Genomic DNA, 21465 nt, shown 5'->3' with positions numbered 1-21465 from the left:
AAGCGGATATGGATGGATGCAAATCCCATATCCGCAACACTGCACCCTTCTCTACCTCGGGGCGTTCCGACCCGATAAATTTTTACCTACTTTAGTGTGGCACTCAGATGTAGTTCCCTCTACTATTAACTCAACCCTGAGTGCGACAGTTTTACAGATGTTCACAAATGAGTAAATATGTCCCCCTGCGACGTTGCACCCTTCTCCTAACAGAAAAACACCCACAGGATAACCGAATCGCGGAAAGCATCCTCAAACTAAACATACAGCCGGTAGGGAGCATTATTTATACAACACTGATATTTACACTACGATCCAGGACCTGTTCTTTGAGGAACACATGCAGATGTTATGCATAGGGAGAGCACGCATGCCAGCATCGATACACCAACCCACGAGTGCCCTGTGGCCCTACGGCCTTTAATAATGTGCAGAGCACCCCGTCCAAGCACCAAAAGCACCACCCCATTACGCACAGTCAGCACCATCCGGTGCACCAATAAAGTGTTCATAAAAATGCACAATTAAGTGTCCATGGTCACCGGTGGTGTCGCAGCCGGCCGATGTTCTGCCGCTGGTCTTGCCATCATGGAGTGCACTTGGCCTTCTGGCTTCTTTAGAAATAAAGAAAGGCGCCAACCGCGTCCATTTCTGAATTGTGGCCGTCAGGGGGGCCAACTAAAAGTGGTTCACCTGTATGGCATAAGTGCCATGTTGACCCAGAGGTCCATCCACGGGTGGTGCTTGACCGCAAAAGAACTGCGGTCCATTGTGGGGGGCCACAAAAATTGCGGTCCATATGGTGTATCGATCCAGGCAGCAAGCAGCGGAAGTACAGGCCCACAACTGCGGAGCCAGCACCTCTCTCTCCTCTCTCTCTGCCCCAAAGCCAGATCCTCGGAGGTGGGAGACAAAAGAAGACAAGTGAGTAAGGTGGTAAGGGCGCAAAAGTGCACGCAATACAAGGTAATGCACACTGGGGGCACATGGGAACCAGGTGAGACAGGTACGTTCCTACCGTACGCCCCCCCCTCCCCCCACCAGGTAACCTACATTGCCCCTCCCTTACCCCTTACTGTATCCACAAAACACAACACTACCCATAAACATCTACTTTACACATCAACAAACGTCCCTACTGTCTTCCCCGTTCCTCCCATAAACCAAATTCGTCTTCTCTCCCTCCTAACCAATCAAATTTGCCATTTCCAACTCTCATCAAAATCTGCCATCTCCAACTCAACATCAAAATCTGCCATCACCAATTCATCATCAGTCCCTCCTAAGGAGGGAGAGATGGAATCACCCCAATGGCTCATCCACGTCGTGATGCGTCTCACAAATCCAAACAGCAATTCTCCTTTCCTGCAACACAAAACAAAGAAAACACAGGTGTGGAGTCATCAGCATCAACTCAGGTAAGTGGCTGCGTATGGTGCGACAGGTTCATCAATCCTAACTATTTCCTAAATGACTTTAACAACTTTACATTACCCGGGGTCTTTCCCTGCAAATCCATTGGCCAACTTACACTATGGGTTCTAAAAACCAATTCCCATTGACCAAACTGTGGTGCTTCTCAATTTGGGGTCTCACTCCCCCGATTCATCTCCCGGTGCCCTTGCACAATTTCTGGGCTGCGACGTGTAGCTCTCCCAGCAGGTCTACCCACCTGCACACCTCCACCACTGCAGTTGCCACCCGAGCTTACCTAGCTCCTCACCCTAACCTAACTAACTGGGGAAGGCCCCTCCTGGCTCTGTCACCCCTCGGTGCCCTCTGGCACTGGGCTACCCGGGTCCGTCCTCCGGATCCTCAGGCCCCATCCACAACAACTACTACCGGCTCCCAGAGCCCACCTGCGGCCTCACCTGGCCGACATCCTCACAGTGGTGGAGTGCCCAAACCAACTACACACACTAACAGGCTACACGCCCAACCATTTCCACAACACTAATGCACCCATCCAATCATCATTCTTCCACCCGCACCACAGATGCCAATATCCAACCACAATTTACCTATACCCTCTACCTAACACTTACACTACCCGCCCCGGGTATCCGTGATGGGGGTCCACTCTTCCCCCATCCACACCTTCGCACCACGCACACCACTCCATACCACTTACTCCAACTCTCTCCACACCACTCATTCTCTGCTCCATATATTCCACACACCTGTACTTGCACACCTGTGCTCTCATACGTGGTGCCGCCTGCACCCTTCTCTCCCCCAAGCGCATTCGCGCTGATCCACAACACTCACTACTCACCATGACACTCATCCGCAATGCTCTCTCATTCATCACTTGTACACTCACACACACCTCGGAGCATTGCCTCACCGATGCCTCATTTGAAGCTGCTCACCAGCACTTCCATTCACACTGCATCATCTGCTCTGTCTACTCCCTTCTAAAACTCGCGCTCCTCCGTCTTCCCTTACACTCAGCGCTCCCACGTCATTATCAAACACTAAGCTACTACGTCCCCACTACGGGTACCAAGTCTCTTACTTAAATCTTGTCACCCATAGTCACCTCTAGTCCCTATCAATATAACCTAACCCACCCGGGCTAGTTTTCACTGCCATACACCCCATAATCTATAGCGCATTTGCCCCAATCATGGGAAGGGTGGCAGGGATGCCACCCTTACCCACCGTCATACGGCGCGAGTGGGACCTTGTGGGACCACCTCGTATGTGAGTCGTTGCCCGCCTGCCGGACCCCGTGCGTCGCCCCTTGCGGGGTCAGCGCAGGGCCGAACCGGCCGGGCCCCCACAGTACATTACCCCCAAGGGGCTCCCGTGCCTCCCCTGTCCCTCTAAAAACTACCCCTGTTGGTGTCGATGCATGGGTCACGCTTCCGCAACCCACTACCCATTCCATACCACCACAACCTTGCTCACTCACACCTCGCACCTCTCCCATCACCGGACCCTCTCGCTCGCACCCTCGTTCCATACACTCATGACCAGCCATACACCTCACTCTTGGCCTCTCACGAACATCCGGGTCCATCTCGACCCCCAAGCTTATTAAATCACCTGGCGCATCACACGCACGACCATATTGGTCACCACTTACACCGGGTCCTCTTTCTCTTCGCTTCTCCTCCATCACCTGCGAATCCCTCATCCGGTTAATGAGCACATCATCACGATCCGAACACAGACTTTGGACCAATTCTTTTACTTCCTCTTTTATCTCTTTCTTATCCCCTCTCTGTCGCTTCTTAATTTCGCTCACCCCTTCTTCCACTTCTTCTAATTTCTGCTTCACCTCCTTCATCTCCTCGTGCGCCCCCTTAAGTTCTTCCTCTAACTCCACCTTATTTTTTTCTATGTGCTCCCGCACCTCCCGCTCTTTAACCTCCATCACCTCTACCACCTTGTTCATTTTCCTCGTCAGGTCCTCATGTACCGTCTGACACTCTTTTTTAATTACCCCTATGTCCTTTTTCATCTCCTTCTGTGTTGATTTTAAACCCTCTATTACCGCTGTGTTCTTCTTTACCTGGTCCCCCAACTCCTTTTGTCCCACTGTCAGCTGTTCTATCCCCAGCGTCAACTCCTCTATACCACCGTGCAATTTACAGTCCCCTTTCTCACCTCCTTCTCCATGCGCTCCTTACAGTGCCTCACCTCCTCACGCACTCCTCCGACCTCCTCACTCACACCTCTTCTGATCTCCTCTCCCATCACTTGCATCTCCTGCCCAGATGCCACCCTCATCTGCTCCATTTCCTCCCTGTGAGCATCCAATTTAGTTTCTACCCCCATTCTGACCCCCTCTATCTGCTGCCCCATTTGTTTAACTTCCCTTTCCGCTTGGTCCCTCATGTCCCTCAATTTGCCTTCCATACTGTTTTCTAACCCCTTTTTCATCCCTTCCATTTGATTCTCTTGAGCCGCCATTCTGTTTTCTACCCCCGTTAACCCATGTTTCACCCCTTCTATTTGATTCTCTTGAGCGGCCATTCTGTTTTCTACCCCCTTTAACCCATGTTTCACCCCTTCTATCCCATTGTCTAACCCCTCTAATTTAGCTTCTAGCCGTTCCCCCATTTCTCCCATTTTGCCCCCCATTTCGCTCCCCAATCGCTCACTATCAGCCCTCGCTCCGTCCCTCATTACTCCCATCATTCTGCTTTCCATTTCTTCGCCATTCTTGTCCATAAGGGCCTTCATTTGTATAAAAAAAAGGTTCAAATCCACCAGCGGCGCTGCTGCGGGCGCGGTCGCCATAGCCATCTGCGAGGCGCCATTTTGCGCGCCCGTAACCTCGTGCGCGAGGACGCCATTTTGCGAACCTGCCGCCCTCACTGCTTCGCTCTCCTCATGTCCCTCAATTTGGTCCTGGATCGACCCTGCCTCACTCTCCTCTACCGGAACCCAGCCGTCTTGATCTCCCATAGCGCGACTTTCAAAATTCGGGTTTTTTGTAAAACAAAATCAAATTTCGGTGACTTGTAATTTTGAGCGTGTTAAGCGCGCTTCGGGTCCGTATCTCACTCCCAGACACCAATTGTTACAGGTCGCGGACAAGATGTTACTTTGGGCTGAGCGGATGGTCAACCGCGACCTAACAGTTCCCCCGATTCTTCCCCAACTCACCCGATTCACCCAGACATTGGCCAAATCGCGCTATGCCAAATCAATGATAGAAAGGACACGACGACTGGGAAAGAGGAAACGACGCAAGGGGTACAGTTCTCAAGACCTCCGGAGGAGGGTATAATTACAGTGGAGGAGAAAAGGGGTAGATTACAAGGCAGTGAGGTAAAGACACAGAAGAGATGGGCACTTAATTACCGTCTTATCTTATCCCAGACAGACCACAGACAAACGGAACAAGGCAGACTTGTACAGGGATTGATGGCAGGAAGGGACAGGTAGGTCGATAGCACAAGGTGCACCTTGGCTCGGGGACAGGATAAAGCACGGTCCAGAAGATGCGGGGAGGTGTCACAGCGCTCGGAGGGGACGTCTTTCTTTCTCCAAGCTCAGCGCGCATCTGACATCACCTCCCCCTCACTGCGCATGCTTAGCGGGGAGTGACACGCCCTCGGCTGGTTGGTTCCGCCCCACTGGGGCCGGTCTGCCGCTTCCATTGGGTGCGGGGGTTACCGGGCTCCGCCCTTGACGAGGAGCTGACAGGGAGCCCCTATTTGGTAACCCCGTCGAGCACATGTTTGATGGCGGCTCGTTGGGAAGGCCTGGTGCCCTCCCAACACCCCCTACCAACCAAGCCGGAGTGAGGACGCGCACTTCCTGCGCTCGTTGTTGTTGTTGTTGTTGTTCAACTGTGAGGAAGAGCTGCGGGGAGGTATTGGGAGGTCCTAAACTTCCTAACGGTGCCATACAATCACATTCTGGTGCAACGAAGGGTCAGAATTAATGGAAACGAGTCCTTAACTGACATAGACTAAGAATAACTAGCAAGATGTCCTATAGTTGTCTTACATGAGATGCGGTGAACCTGGGCACGACATTTAATGGGGGAAATAGGGGGACGTCGGGTCTACAGAGTGTTGTTTACAGAAAATGGGACTAGGGAATGGGGGATTGGGGATAGTTGGGAAGTATTGAGGAAATAGGGGAATATTTACAAGCGGATATGGATGGATGCAAATCCCATATCCGCAACAATATATATATATTTATTTATTTATTTATATATATATATATATATATATATATATTTATTTATCTATTTATTTATATATATTTATTTATTTATTTATTTATATATATATATATATTTATTTATATATATATATTTATTTATTTATTTATAAATATATTATATTGTTACGGATCGCGGATTAGATGTTATTTACCGAGCGGTGGTATTGCCGTGACCTAACAGTTCCCCCGATTCTTCCCCAACTCACCCGATTCCACCCGACGTTGACCAAATCGCGCTATGCTAAATCAATGATTGGAAAGGACACAACGACTGGGATAGATGAAACGACGCAAGGGGTACAGTTCTCAAGACCTCCGGAGGACGATATAATTAGTGGTGGAGAAAAGGGGTAGATTACAAGGTAATGAGGTAAAGACACAGAAAAGATGGGCACTTAGTTACAGTCTTATCTTATCCCCGACAGACCACAGACAAACGGAACAAGACTGACTTACACAGGGATTGATGGCAGGGAAGGACAGGTCGGTTGATAGCACAAGGTGCACCTTGGCTCAGGGACAGGATAAAGCACGGTCCAAAAGATGCAGGGAGGTGTCACAGCGCTCGGAGGTGGCGTCCTTCTCTCTCCAAGCTCAGGGCGCATCTGACGTCACCTCTCTCTTCCTGCGCATGCTCAGCGGGGAGTGACACGCCCTCGGCTCGTTGGCTCCGCCCCAGATGGGATCGGTCCGCCACTTCTATTGGGTGCGGGGGTTACCGGGCTCCGCCCTTGACGAGGAGCTGACAGCGAGCCCCTACTTGGTAACCCCGTCGAGCACATGCTCGATGGCGGCTCGTTGGAAAGGCATGGTGCCCTCCCAACACCCCCTACCAACCAAGCCGGAGTGAGGACGCGCACTCCCCGCGCCGCCGCCGTTGTTGTTGTTGTTGTTGTTGTTGAACCGTGAGGAAGAGCTGCGGGGAGGTATTGGGAGGTCCTAAACTTCCTAACGGTGCCATACAATCACATTCTGGTGCAACGAAGAGTCAGAATCAATGGAAACGAGTCCTTAACTGACATAGACTAAGAATAACTAGCAAGATGTCCTATAGTTGTCTACGTGAGATGCGGTGGACCTGGATGCGACATTTAATGGGGGAAATAGGGGGAGGTCGGGTCTACAGAGTGTTGTTTACAGAAAATGGGACTAGGGAATGGGGGATTGGGGATAGTTGGGAAGGATGAGGAAATAGGGGAATATTTACAAGCGGATATGGATGGATGTAAATCCCATATCCGCAACAATATATATATATATATATATATATACGAGTATATATTTATTTATTTATTTATTTATAAATATATATTATATATATATATATTTATTATATATATACATTTACTAATGCATTTACACAACAAAGTTTGTTGTAAATACAATTCATCTCGTCACAATCACGTGCCATGCTCTATAGCGAGCGTCGGTTCTGCTGGAGCAGTTTTTTCAGCAAGGTTTCCATTTCTGGACAGGTCACCACCCCGACGCAGGATACTCGATTGAGGGTGGAAGGATTTGTACGTTTGTTGAGGGTGCCGACGATAGCTCGCCTGCTCTTTGTGGAGGACACCGTGGAATCTTTAATATTCCAGAGTGAGGAGAAGGGGGAACAGAGTTGGTGTTTCGTATGCAAATGCAGCCTGTAGCTGCTTGTTGCATCATTTTCTGGAAGTGTGACTGTGCTGTTGATGCAGTGCCCCTGTTACCAGTAAGCTGGTACTCATTTTGTTGACCTCGGAAGGATGACAAGCTGAGTCGACTTATTTCAAGTGCATACAAGCCAGGGGCTCAAATTTAAGACCCTAAGTTCTAAAGCCAACCACCTTAACCGTTAAGCCGACACCATGCAGGCTTGGGAACATAGTGAGGGGAGGGAGTTGGGGCAAGGTTAGGGGGAGGAATGGAGGGACAGAGTGAAGGGGAGGGATGGAGGGACAGAGTGAAGGGGAGGGATGGAGGGACAGAGTGAAGGGGAGGGATGGAGGGACAGAGTGAAGGGGAGGGAGTTTAGACAGGGTGAGGGGAGGGATGAGGACAGAGTGAGGGGAGGGATGAGGACAGAGTGAGGGGAGGGATGAGGACAGAGTGAGGGGAGGGATGAGGACAGAGTGAGGGGAGGGATGAGGACAGAGTGAAGGGGAGTGAGTTTGGACAGAGTGAGGGGAGGGATGGGAGGATACAGTGAAGGGGAGGGAGTTTGGACAGAGTGAGGGGAGGGAGTTGGGGCAAGGTTAGGGGGAGGAATGGAGGGACAGAGTGAAGGGGAGGGATGGAGGGACAGAGTGAAGGGGAGGGAGTTTAGACAGGGTGAGGGGAGGGATGAGGACAGAGTGAGGGGAGGGATGAGAACAGAGTGAGGGGAGGGATGAGGACAGAGTGAGGGGAGGGATGAGGACAGAGTGAGGGGAGGGATGAGGACAGAGTGAGGGGAGGGATGAGGACAGAGTGAGGGGAGGGATGAGGACAGAGTGAGGGGAGGGATGAGGACAGAGTGAGGGGAGGGATGAGGACAGAGTGAGGGGAGGGATGAGGACAGAGTGAGGAGAGGGATGAGGACAGAGTGAGGGGGTGAGTTTGGACAGAGTGAGGGGAGGGATGAGGACATATTGAAGGGGAGTAAGTGGGATATAGTGAGAGCTGGAGAGGAGAGAGGGAGGTGGCTTTCAGGAAAATCTCCCCCAACTGAACTTCCGGGAGTTCCCAGCTGCACTTTGAAATGGGATGGGTTGATTTTACACTTAAACAACAATGTAGATAAATGGGGAGATAGTGAAGATGGTAAAAATTATATAAATAAATATTTCAAAGGTGTGTGTTGGAAGTGTAAATGGTAACGGTTATATAGATGCATAATTGAAGGTGGATTTAGGTTATGATGCTGGTGAAGTGTAGAAATTATATAAATAAATAATTAAAAGTTGCGTGTGGGTAGTGGAGTTGATAAAGTATATCTAAATAAATAATGTTTCCAAAAAGCATATACAATCCTGTACTGTTCTCTCTGCCAACATGTATTATATAATAGCCAAAATTTAGAAATAAAATTGTCCCAGGACTTTGGGCTCCGATCCGCAAATAATTTGACATGCATCATTTCCAGGTGTAATTGCACACATGTGCCGAATATGAAATAAATCTGTGCAGTCATTTTCGAGTCGAGGCTCCGGACGGACGGATGGATTTACAGCTTCCAAAATAATATTTGGCTGCAATCGGAGATCGTTGATGGTTCCCAGTTTTGCCAACTCGTAATATTAGCCAATTGGAAGCAGTTGAGAAATTCTGCCTCATAATGAAAAGAAACGTTTTTATTTTCCAATGAGACAGCATCCACAAGTGAAAGTGAACTGTTTGTTTCTTTTGGGGGGGGGTCAAGTTTTGAAATGTACACCCATTGATTGGACAACTGCCGGACCACACCTACATCTGTCGCTTGACTCCACCCACTATTGCACCGAGACGAAATGACATGGCCGCCATCTTGGTTTTTGGGTGGGCCAAACCCATTAGGCCTGTAGGCCTCCGCTAATTATACACTGCCTGAGTTTTTTTCGTCAGATTTCTATTGGCTTTGTTTGGGTCGAGTGTTACTCATGATGAGGGACCCCAAAGATTTTTACTAGTACCCGACTGCAAAGCCGCAATGAGCCGGCGAAGCCAAAGCCTCTTGCCACTATTTTACCCATCACTATGGCATCAGTAGGTTAGGTAGTTGGTAGTAGGTAGGTGTAGTAGGTACCGTACCTAGTTCAAAATGACACCATTTGCATTCTGGATGAGATTAAAATTTATAAAATTTCCTTCTTGATTAATTCGGTGAATTCCGTCTCAACTTCGGATATTTCCGGCCGTGAAAAACTATCCCCTACGGCCGCGAGATTTCTAAAAAATAATTCTTCGTCAATTTGAGAATATTTGACGCCGTTTTCAGCGTCCGAAACGCGGTACCGGTAATAAGCTCTTTTGAAATATTTTTTCAAATGCTCGAATCTCATTGGTTCCGGTGTTTGGTGACGATTTTCGTTGAAGATAACCAGGGCCCGTGTGGGCCTGGGGAACGAGGTTGGTCTTAAAGTATTTTAATTACAAATTAGAGGTGCATAAGATTGTGAATCAAACAAAGATGGGTGAAACAAACTCCTATTGAACTTTTTCGCAATAATTGTTTATGCATACTTCCGCATCCGCAAGATGGCGGCCTCCATGGAGCGATTTGGTGCGTCAAAGCTTCGAAATTCTCAAGGGATCCAGCAAAATCTGGCTTTTCAACATAATACGTACGCGTTCATTCACAACACCGGATTCGCCGGCTATAATATGTTGAATAATAAATAGTAAGGTTTAATCAAGCCCACGATGGGGTTAAGCAATCCATGATGGTGTGACGAATCAGCTCGTTCTGATATAACTGTGGCTCAGGGTGACATGGATGCGAGGTGTCAGGTTAATATTTTAATCACGTATTAAATGTGTGTTTCCCAATCGGTCCGTTACCGGATTTTGTTGCAGGTTGTGACCACAGTGCAGCCTTTTTTTAAAATGAATATTTACTTATGAATTATACATGCTTATGTATTGAAAATTAAAAAGACCTTATCATTTCCTGGATTAAATTGTGAGTACAGGTAACTAGTTTGTTGACCTTTTTGAGAACGACCTTAAAAATAAAATATTGGAAGATGGCTCAGGAAGGCACGTGACAGGAAGTATACACCTCATGTATGTTCCTTTCCTTTATATTTTTTTTCAGACATTGTGCCAAAGAAATGCAAAGATGATCTCGTTTTGACAACAACTATTATCTCCACACTGGATGCCACACATGTAAGGAGATGTTTGTATGTGGTAGTTTTGCAATTATTCACCTGTTACAGTAATTTAGTTGAGAGCAGATTTTTGTGACCCTTTCCGCCTTCTTCATCCTTCTTGTGACACACACACACACACACCACACACCACACACCACACACACCACACACACACACCATACAAACACGCACCACACACACACACCATACAAACACACACACACACACACATACACTCACACAAACACACACATACACACACAAACACACACCACACACACACCATACAAACAGACACTCACACAAACACAAACACACACACAAACACAAACACACACACACACAAACACACACACCATACACACATATACACACACATCCACTCACGCACACACCATACACACACACACATACACACAAACACACACACCATACACACACACAAACACACACACACCATACACACACACACACATACACACACATCCACTCACACACACATACACACACACATACACACACACCACACACACACCACACAAACACACACACACCATACAAACACACACCACACACACACCATACAAACACACACACACACACATACACACATACACACATGTCCAAACACACACACATACACACACACACACACACACCACACCACACCACACACAAACACACACCATACACACACCATACACACACACACACATACACACACATACACTCACACACACCATACACACACACAAACACACACACCATACACACACATATATACACACACACACACACACACACACACATACACATACACACACTCACACACACACACACACACACACACACATACACACACACACACATCCACACACACATACACACACACACACATACACACACACACACACACACACACACACACACACAAACACGCACACCATACACACACACACACACACACACACACACACATACACACGCACACACACACACACACACACACACATACACACACACACAAACGCACTCATCTATTCCTGAAGCGTTATGTCGAAATGGGCGTGGGATTCTAAGCACACTGATGAATCACCAGTTGAGTATGGGACGGGAGATCACTCCACCTCCACCCATAACCTGTGTTGTGTGCACACCTGTAAATAAACCTGCAAACTTCATGGCCGGCCATTGGAAAATACGCTTGACCGGAAATAAGTCGCGGTGTAGCGGTTCCCGCTGAATGTACACAATCGCCTTGCACCTGCCAGGACGTGGCCAGGGCGCGATCGCCATGCCGGGCTCGTCCGTACGGGCCCAGACGCGCCTCTCCTGGGCATGCCCGGACTCGCTGTTCCCGGGCATGCCCGAACCTCCCGGGCACGCCCGGTCTCGTCTTTCCCGGGCATGCCCGCTCTCGCCTTTCCAGGGCTCGCCCAGAGCGCCCGGGCACGCCCAGCCTCGACTTGCCAGGCCGCGTCCAGGACGCCCGGGCATGTCCAGACTCGCCTTTCCAGGGCTCGCCAAGAGCGTCCGGGCATGCCCGCTCTCGCCTTTCCAGGGCTCGCCCAGAGCGCTCGGGCACGCCCAGCCTCGACTTGCCAGGCCGCGTCCAGGACGCCCGGGCATGTCCAGACTCGCCTTTCCAGGACTCGCCCTTGACACCCGGGCATGCCCGGTCTCGGTTTTCCCGGGCAAACGCCCCGGCATAAATGTGTATATATATTGCTGCCCGATAAACGGGATTTTCAGAATACCTGAGCTGTTTTGTTTCAATAAAGCAACTCGGACGAATTTCGTCTTTGGTCGCGTCAATTCTTTCGACTCGTGTTGGAGCGCAGCTCCTTCACTGGTGACCTACCGACATGGACACGGCAGTGACTCTTAAACTGCCTACCTTCTGGGAGGCTCACGCGGCTGTTTGGTTCGCCCAGGCGGACTCCCAGTTCGCCCTGCGAGGCATCACCGCAGACGACACCCGCTTCCACCACGTCGTGGCAGCGCTCGGTTCCGCCACCACGGCCCGCGCCCTGAGCCTCCTCGAGCACCCGCCGGCTGCCGACAAGTATGACGCGCTCAAGACGCTCCTCCTCGACGCTTTCGCCCTCTTACCGGCGGCAGGCGCACTGCGCCTGCTCGACCTGCCCGAGCTCGGCGACACACGCCCGTCCGAGCACATGGACTATATGCTCTCGTTGCTCGGTGAGCACTCTACGGATTTTCTGTTCCGCGAGCTGTTCCTTCGCCAGCTGCCTCACCCGGTACACCTCGCCCTGGCTGGCACGTCGATCACCGATCCCCGCGCCCTCGCCAGGGAAGCCGATAAGATCTCCTCGGCGGGCCAACACATCGGCGCGGCTACCTGGAGCCTGCCGCCGTCCGAGGCGATGCCCGAGCGCCCTGCGCGGTTGGAGGCCGAACTGCCGGTGCAACTGGCGGCCGCCACGCCGACCGCTTCCGACACGACGGCCGGGGCCTCCACCTGACCAGGCGTGGTGTTATTACCACGCCAGGTTCAGACACAAGGCTCGGACGTGCCGACCCCCGTGCACTTTCGGCAAGTCGGGAAACGGCCGGGCCGGCGTTCATTCCCAGACATGAGCGCCGGCCACTCGGGCAACTTGCTTTTTATTCGGGACAAAGCGTCCGGGCGGCGTTTCCTTTGTGACACCGGCGCCCAACTGAGCGTCATACCCGCCTCCGAGCAGGACAGGCGGGTCGCCGTTTGCGGCCCCTCTTTGGTCGCTGCTAATGGCTCGGCCATACGCACTTTCGGCCTGCGCGACGTCACCCTCTGCTTCGGCAGCCAGCACTTTCAGTGGACCTTTGTGACCGCCTGCGTCCCCATGGCTTTGCTGGGCGCCGACTTCCTCTGCGCGCACGGGCTGCTGGTCGACGTCAAACGACGTCGCCTTGTCAACGCCGAGACCTTCAGCTCCTTGGCGTGCACGATGAGCAGCTCCGCGCCGACCGAACTGGCGTGCGCCCTCCCGACGGCGAACGAGTTCGCTCGCCTGCTCGCGGAATTCCCGGCCCTCACGCGGCCGACGTTTTCGGCCGTCGCAGTGCGGCATGGGATCGAGCACCACATACCCACTACGGGCCCGCCGGTCTACGCCAGGGCCCGCCGCCTCGACCCGGCCAAGCTCGCCATGGCAAAGGCCGAGTTCGACGCGTTGGAGCACCTCGGCATCGTGCGGCGCTCCAATAGCGCGTGGGCCTCACCACTGCACATCGTGCCAAAGCCGGGGGGCGGATGGCGCCCGTGTGGCGACTACCGCCGCCTCAACGACGCTACCACCCCCGACAGGTACCCGATCCCGCACATCCAGGACACTTTTCCGCCTGTTTGGCGGGACGGGTCATATTTTCCAAAATTGACCTGATACGGGGATACCACCAGGTACCTGTCCGGGCGGCCGACGTCCCGAAGACGGCCGTCATCACGCCGTTCGGCCTGTTCGAATTTTTGAGGATGCCGTTTGGCCTCAAGAACGCGGCCCAGGCGTTCCAGCGCTTAATGGACGGCGTGCTGCGCGACCTGCCATTTCTTTTCGTCTATCTGGACGACATCCTCGTCGCCAGCACGTCCCATGCCGAGCACCTCCTCCACCTCCGAACATTGTTCGGTCGCCTCAGCGAGCATGGCTTAATTGTCAACCCGGCCAAATGCCACTTCGGCACGACGACCGTTGACTTTTTGGGCCACCGCATCACCAAGACCGGGGCCGTGCCGCTGCCGACCAAGGTCGAGGCCATCACCACGTTCCCGCGTCCCCGTTCCATCAAGGCCCTACAAGAGTTCCTCGGCATGGTGAATTTTTATCACCGATTCGTGCCCCGCGCTGCTCAGCTCATGCGGCCCCTTTACGAGGCCCTCCGGGGCAAGCCGGCCAAGCATGACATTGTTTGGTCCGCGGCCATGGACGCGGCCTTCGCGAGCGCAAAAGGGGCCCTCGCCGACGCAACGCTACTGGCTCACCCGGTGCTCAACGCGCCCATCGCCCTCACTACGGACGCCTCCAACTACGCGGTGGGCGCCGTCCATGAACAATGGGTGGACGGGGTTTGGCAGCCACTCGCTTTTTTCAGCCGGCAACTCCGGCCGAACAAGTTAAAATACAGCACGTTCGACCGCGAGCTGCTCGGTCTATTCCTGGCCGTTCGCCATTTCCGACACCTCCTGCAGGGCCGCCCGTTCACGGCTTTCGTCGACCACAAGCCGTTGGTCTACGCAATGGCCAAAGTCACGGAGCCGTGGTCGGCCCGCCAGCAGCGCCACCTCTCCGCCGTGTCGGAATTCACCACGGACATCCGGCACGTCGCCGGCAAAGACAACGCCGTGGCCGACTGTCTTTCTCGGGCCAGCGCGAACGCGGTCCACCTCGGCGTGGACTTCGCGCTCATGGCGGCCGACCAGACCACCGACACCTCGGTGCAGGCCCTCCGGGCGGCGGACACGGGCCTCCGCCTGGCCGACATCCCCTTCGCGGGCACCGTCCTGCTCTGCGACGTCTCCCAGGGCCAGCCTCGCCCCATCGTGCCCGTTTCCTGGCAGCGCCGCATCTTCGCCTCCATCCACGGCCTTTCTCACCCGGGTCGGAAAGCTTCTGAGAAGCTGGTGTCGGCACGTTTCGTCTGGCACGGCCTTCGACGGAACGTCCGCGACTGGGCCAACGCCTGCACGGCCTGCCAGCGGGCCAAGGTCCACCGCCACACCCAGGCCCCGCTAGCACCTTTCACCGTGCCTGCACGGCGTTTCGACCACGTCCACGTAGACCTGGTGGGTCCCCTGCCCCCATCGCGGGGGTTCACCCACCTGCTCACCATGGTGGACAGGACCACCAGGTGGCCGGAGGCCATGCCCCTCACCTCCACCACCACCGCCGACGTGGCGCAGGCGTTTATTGCCACCTGGGTCGCGCGCTTCGGCGCACCAGCGGACATCTCGTCCGACCGCGGCCCACAGTTCACGTCCGAACTTTGGGGCGCGGTCGCCCGCTCGTTGGGCATCACGCTGCACCGCACCACGGCCTACCACCCCCAAGCCAACGGGTTGTGCGAGCGGTTTCACCGCTCCATGAAGGCCGCACTCATGGCCGGCCTTCAGGACGACGGTTGGACCGACCGGCTGCCGTGGGTCCTTTTGGGCCTCCGCACGGCCCCCAAGGAGGACCTCCGGGCGTCCGCCGCCGAGCTCGTCTACGGCCAGCCGCTCCGCGTCCCGGGCGAGTTCGTGCCCGACGCTACCAGTCCCTGGTCCGCCGCACACCAGCGCTCGGACCTCCAGGAGGCCGCCCGACGATTTGCCCCCATGCCAATGTCCCGCCACGGTGGCCCCCAGTCCTACGTCCCCCCGGCGCTTCGCACAGCGGAGTACGTCTTTGTGCGTCATGACGCGCACCGGGGGCCACTCCGGCCGCCGTACGACGGGCCCTTCCGGGTCCTGCGACGGGGCGACAAGTCCTTCGTCGTCGACGTCGGCGGCCGGTCGGACCGGATCTCTGTGGACCGCCTCAAACCGGCGCACGTGGACGTCGACCGACCACCATGGTTGGCCCTTCCTCCGCGGCGAGGCCGCCCCCCGTCCACAGTTCCCCCCGCTCGACCACCCACCACCGGATCGGACCCCCCCCTCCCCCCACGACCCTCCAGGGGTCGCTTCGGCCGGGTCATCCGGACCCCCCTTAAATTGACCCTGCCGGTGCAGGTCGATTCTGGAGGGGCGTGTGTAGCGGTTCCCGCTGAATGTACACAATCGCCTTGCACCTGCCAGGATGCGGCCAGGGCGCGATCGCCATGCCGGGCTCGTCCGGACGGGCCCAGACGCGCCTCTCCTGGGCATGCCCGGACTCGCTGTTCCCGGGCATGCCCGAACCTCCCGGGCACGCCCGGTCTCGTCTTTCCCGGGCATGCCCGCTCTCGCCTTTCCAGGGCTCGCCCAGAGCGCCCGGGCACGCCCAGCCTCGACTTGCCAGGCCACGTCCAGGACGCCCGGGCATGTCCAGACTCGCCTTTCCAGGGCTCGCCCAGAGCGTCCGGGCATGCCCGCTCTCGCCTTTCCAGGGCTCGCCCAGAGCGCTCGGGCACGCCCAGCCTCGACTTGCCAGGCCGCGTCCAGGACGCCCGGGCATGTCCAGACTCGCCTTTCCAGGACTCGCCCTTGACACCCGGGCATGCCCGGTCTCGGTTTTCCCGGGCAAACGCCCCGGCATAAATGTGTATATATATTGCTGCCCGATAAACGGGCTTTTCAGAATACCTGAGCTGTTTTGTTTCAATAAAGCAACTCGGACGAATTCCGTCTTTGGTCGCGTCAATTCTTTCGACTCGCGTTGGAGCGCAGCTCCTTCAGCGGTACCTTTGTTGGCAGCTTGCTTTTAAATGGCATTTTAAATGCGAGATCCCAATTCACTTGTTTAATCTATTAAATTGCCCCAATTAACTAAATGCGCTTCAACACAAAGCCCTCTCCCTCCACCACATCCCTCAGTGGTAACAGACGGGGTTCTCATTAACAAAGGATTTATTAACAGGAGTAATGGGGTGGGGGGAGAACACAGACGCTAATTGCAAAACAACTCAATGCAACAATTAAAGTACTGTTAAAAACAATGACCTAAACACCCCTCACAAGCTTGACCGGACCTAATCGTTTAAGTACTCAATGGGGAACAAAGCATGATAATGATGACATCATAGGTGAAGTGGTATACCAGCCACAAATGTTTTAATCGAATGCCTTATCCTAAAAATCTGAAATTGCATGCACATGATCTCTGACCCATTTGTATTGAATTATTAAACTTATGACATCATAGGTCACATGGTTTGGCAGCCATATTGGATTGAAGGAAAATATTAAATAATTATATCTCCGAAACCGCTTACCCTATCGATGCGAAATTTTACAAACGTCATCTAACACCATTGCTGCATATAGGTTGAAAATTATGTCATTGTAGGTCATGTGGTTTGGCAGCCATCTTGGATAGATAAACAAACCTTATCAGATGAACACGAAACTTCACAAACGTGATCGTCTACCCATACATATGAAGAGTTTACATTTTTGATGTTGTATGCCATGTGGTTTAGCAGCCATATTAGCTTGAAAGCCGATATTTAAAAAAAATCCCTTCTCTGAAACCGCTTCACCGATCGATGTGAAACCTGTCCTGTCTGGTAAATATGTGATACTTCAAAGCAGTTGAAGGTATTCAGACCAAACCTGTTTATTTTTAGGACGGTGAACGAGGGCATCTACCCATTGTCACAGGCAGGGACTACACGGAGGCATATTCGCAACACAGTCGCATTGCTCTAGTCTTAAATTCTTGGTCGAAGCTCGTGGAAGAGCTAGGACACAGAACAGATCAGGACACAACATAACAAAGGGATCAGTAGGAGAAAGGGGAAACACAAATAGCAGGGCGGAGGGATAAAGTAGACGGAGAGACATACAGAGACGGACAAGCAAGGAATGCAGGTAACAATGATGGCTCGGGGAGAACGCAAGCGGTGGACAAGATGGTTACATACGCAAAATTGTGGGATGGTGGGAGTGGTTTAACGGGTGTAGAAAAGAGGGGACGTAAAGTAGTTCTTTACCTAAAGTACGAGCTTTATTAACTTTAACGATAAATGTTACCGAGCATCTAGCTAGGTAGCTCGGTAATGTTACACACGACCATTAAATAAATGTTACACCAGAAAATAAATATAAATCTACCGCAAGTGTAATCAAAACTAGTTCCGAGACCTCTGATGGTGTCACACTCTCACCAAATTGTATTTGACAGGTTGCTGCAGGTGATGGAGATGAAGAAATGCTTCCTTCCGTCACAGTTAAGGTATGATCTATGACTTGTTTTGCTTGTCAAATCATTGATGTTCTAAACTACATTTTGATGCGTAGGACTAACATAGGGTAGGCTTCATACATTTTTTTTATGCCGCAAGGAAAGTAAAGACTACTTTTGGGGGGGGGGGGAGGTTGGGGTAGCTTTGCAGAGCAAAGGAGTTTATAGTAAGAGGATCACTCATCTCCGAGAGAAGCTGATGACGCCGAGGCTGGTCGAGTCTGTTTGTATAAGCGGTGGATGAAATCGACAGAATGCTTATCAAGGTATGCAAACCACTGTGGGAAGCAAGGAGAATGTAGTGGAAAGAGATATGGAGAACAATGGATTGAGAGATGAGGATACACAAGCCAGAGGAGAATGAATGGGGTAGATCTGAGTTGCTGACCCCTAACTGTTGGGATTGCTGATGTTTTGTGCGTTAACTCTTCGTCAGTGAAAAAGAAAGACCGAGATCTCTTGACCAGCTTGTTCGGTTTTCTTAAGTAAACATCACTTTAGAGTTTAGAGCATTGGTCAATTTCAATAGATCGATCCATGCACTGTAAGAATAATTTTTTTAAATGACTACTTCTAAGACGTAAGCACACTCGCCTTTGAGCTGTCTATCCTCGGTTTGAATTCGGACCCAGCTATACATTGTCATCCGGACGTTTTGCAGGCAGGAAGATTCATTAATGTGCATACCGTCCCTCACAAGGACGTTAAACTGTGAGTCGCGTCTGTCGGCATTAAAGCCCCCACGGTGTCCTTCGCGAAGAGTAGGCCAAATTACAAATTACGGCTCTAACCTACAGGGGGCACTGCATCAGCGGCACAGCCGTCGCTCCAGCAAATGATGCTGTGCGCAGCCATGTGTTGCATAAGGAAGAGAAAGAAGAGGACCATTTCTGAGTCGTACCCAAGATGAAGGCCAAAGTTTTGAAATAAAGTTTTGTTTTACTCATGTATTACTGCTCATAGCTACAAGGATAACTTGCATATCTATTATTCCACGTATTGTTTAGTGTGTAATGCGTGAGATGAAAATTACAAACACCAGCGAGAAGTTTTAACATCGGTGTTTGATACTTAAAGTGGTACTTTAACGTTTTTTGCCAAACATCTCTCGTCGGCATGAGCATGTCGTTCTGTAGTTTACTCCATTTACAAGAACGAATAAAGTAGCGTTGTTGTTTACCTTTTCATCAATGCACTCATTTAATTTGCCTCTGCTGTCTTTTAACAAGGCGCAAATGTCTCCCAGGTAAGTCTTTGCTTATCTCCTTTGTAGCAATTAATTTCAAGATAACTAACGTACTCGGTTGGGTTATGTTATTTGACACCGTAGTCTTGTTAGTGACTGCAGTTTTCAGTTCTTCCTCAGTGGAGATATCGATACTTTCAGGCTTGCTCGACTGATTTTGAATGACTTTTCTCCCCTGATCTGGAAAAACCAAGTAAGTCGAATTTTGGTCAAAAACTTTAGTTGGACCTACTTTTGGACTTTACAAAGTTGCGTGCGCTGGAAACATTGGCCCACATGTTCAGCTAACATGCCTAAACTAATTGTCTCTTGTTCCCAGCACCCTAAATCCCAAAGGTCCATTGGTTTTTCTGAATATTTCAAATTACAATGGAGAGCACTTACTAGGTTTTTCCAGATTAGGGGAGATTTTGAAGTGCTGTTTTTGTAATTACCCTGCGCTCGCGAAGCGAAAAGTGGGGTTAAGCATTCAGTTGTATACGTGTGCCGTGTGCCGTGTGCCGTACGTGTGCCGTGTGCCATACATGTCTGCATTTTAAAAATTCATTTTCTCAGCAACTGTTGGTCCGATTGACACGAAATTTTACCATAGAAGCGCCTCCTCCTGTAGAATTTTTTAAATGATAATTGTAATGTCATAGGTCACATGGTACAGACGCCATCTTGGAAAAAAATCGAAAAAAGCTGCACCTCTATATCTCCCAAACCGCTCCATCGAAAAAATCGAAACATGGCTCATTGTCAAGTACTCCCGTTGGGGAATAAGATATGTTAATGATGATGTCATCTGTGCCTTCGTTATGACGTCATAATTCGACAAGTACAACACGTATCGATCATTGTGAATTTTTTTTTCTCAGCAACTGTTGGTCTGATGGGCACGAAATTTTCACCATAGGAGCGCCTCCTCATGTAGAATATTTTAATATAATCATGACGTCATCGGTCATGTGGTACAGGCACCATCTTGGAAAACCGAAAAATGGTGCACCTCTATATCTCCAAAACCGCTGCATGGAAAAAATTGAAACTTGGCTCGTTGTAAAGAACTCTATATGGGGAATAGGTGTTGTTAACGATGACGTCATTGGTGCTATAATTATGACGTCATAATTCTACAGGGACAACGCTTAGTCTGATCAGTTTGAAATGTATTGGGCATGATCTATGCAACAATTATATTGGAGAATATAAATTTATGATGTCATCACTCACATGGTCTGGCAACCATATTGGATCAAAGAAAAAAAATGTTCAAAAACAGAAGAGTTGGCGCACAACAAGTTAACTGCACAGGGTAAGTATTCTATGAATATCATCTAGTTTGTTCAAGGTATCAGCAATAATTCGCCCACTCTTCCCAAAGAGAAAGTAAAGCATGTGTGAAATAAACAAGACGTTTTATATTGTGGGCACCTGTTGTCCTCCATCCAGGTGACCTTGGAGAGCGAGCAACCAGTGCATCATGTGAAACTGATGCTGTCTGTTCCTGTTCCACTCACCCTCTCCACCGACCAGTTTTCTTTCTACTATATCGGTATTCAGCTTTGTGTTCTGTAACAGAATGACATCAAATTTGAATCAGCACATTTGAAGTCAATTGTATTCCATTTGAAGTCCATTAATTTGATAATACCTGTGATTATCACATGGTTTCAATTTTTATGGCATCGTTCTATGTAGGCAGGGCTTGTTTTATAAGAACTTGCCATGTTTCATTGTCGAATGAAATGTCGATTGCATATCATTGGGATAACATCATTAATGTCCACCAACTTAAGTATGTGAGCAGACGGGACAACCGGCTTGACGTCCATTGCAGGAACGTGCACCTGTTCGTAGATGGGATACT

At 51.1% G+C, this 21465-nt stretch overlaps 2 protein-coding genes across 4 annotated transcripts in view; one reads left to right on the top strand and one right to left on the bottom strand.

The window, feature by feature from the left end:
* The window catches only part of LOC137434292 (trafficking kinesin-binding protein 1), a 1208017-nt gene that overhangs the window by 1023226 nt on the left and 163326 nt on the right, over positions 1 to 21465 (bottom strand). The window lies entirely within an intron of this gene.
* BBS9 (Bardet-Biedl syndrome 9) overlaps positions 1 to 21465 on the top strand; it is a 157672-nt gene that overhangs the window by 63835 nt on the left and 72372 nt on the right. For all 3 annotated transcript variants that reach the window (XM_068127191.2, XM_068127192.2, XM_068127193.2), the window contains exons 12-14: positions 10448 to 10521; positions 18308 to 18358; positions 21048 to 21150. In XM_068127191.2, the coding sequence (XP_067983292.1) occupies positions 10448 to 10521; positions 18308 to 18358; positions 21048 to 21150 (228 nt within the window). The remainder of the gene's footprint in view (positions 1 to 10447; positions 10522 to 18307; positions 18359 to 21047; positions 21151 to 21465) is intronic.

The sequence above is a fragment of the Myxine glutinosa genome, chromosome 10, assembly GCF_964187855.1.
Source record: "Myxine glutinosa chromosome 10, kmMyxGlut1.1, whole genome shotgun sequence".
NCBI lineage: Eukaryota > Metazoa > Chordata > Myxini > Myxiniformes > Myxinidae > Myxine > Myxine glutinosa.
Note: the sequence above shows the minus strand (reverse complement) of the source record. Positions and strands in the feature narration are given on the sequence as shown.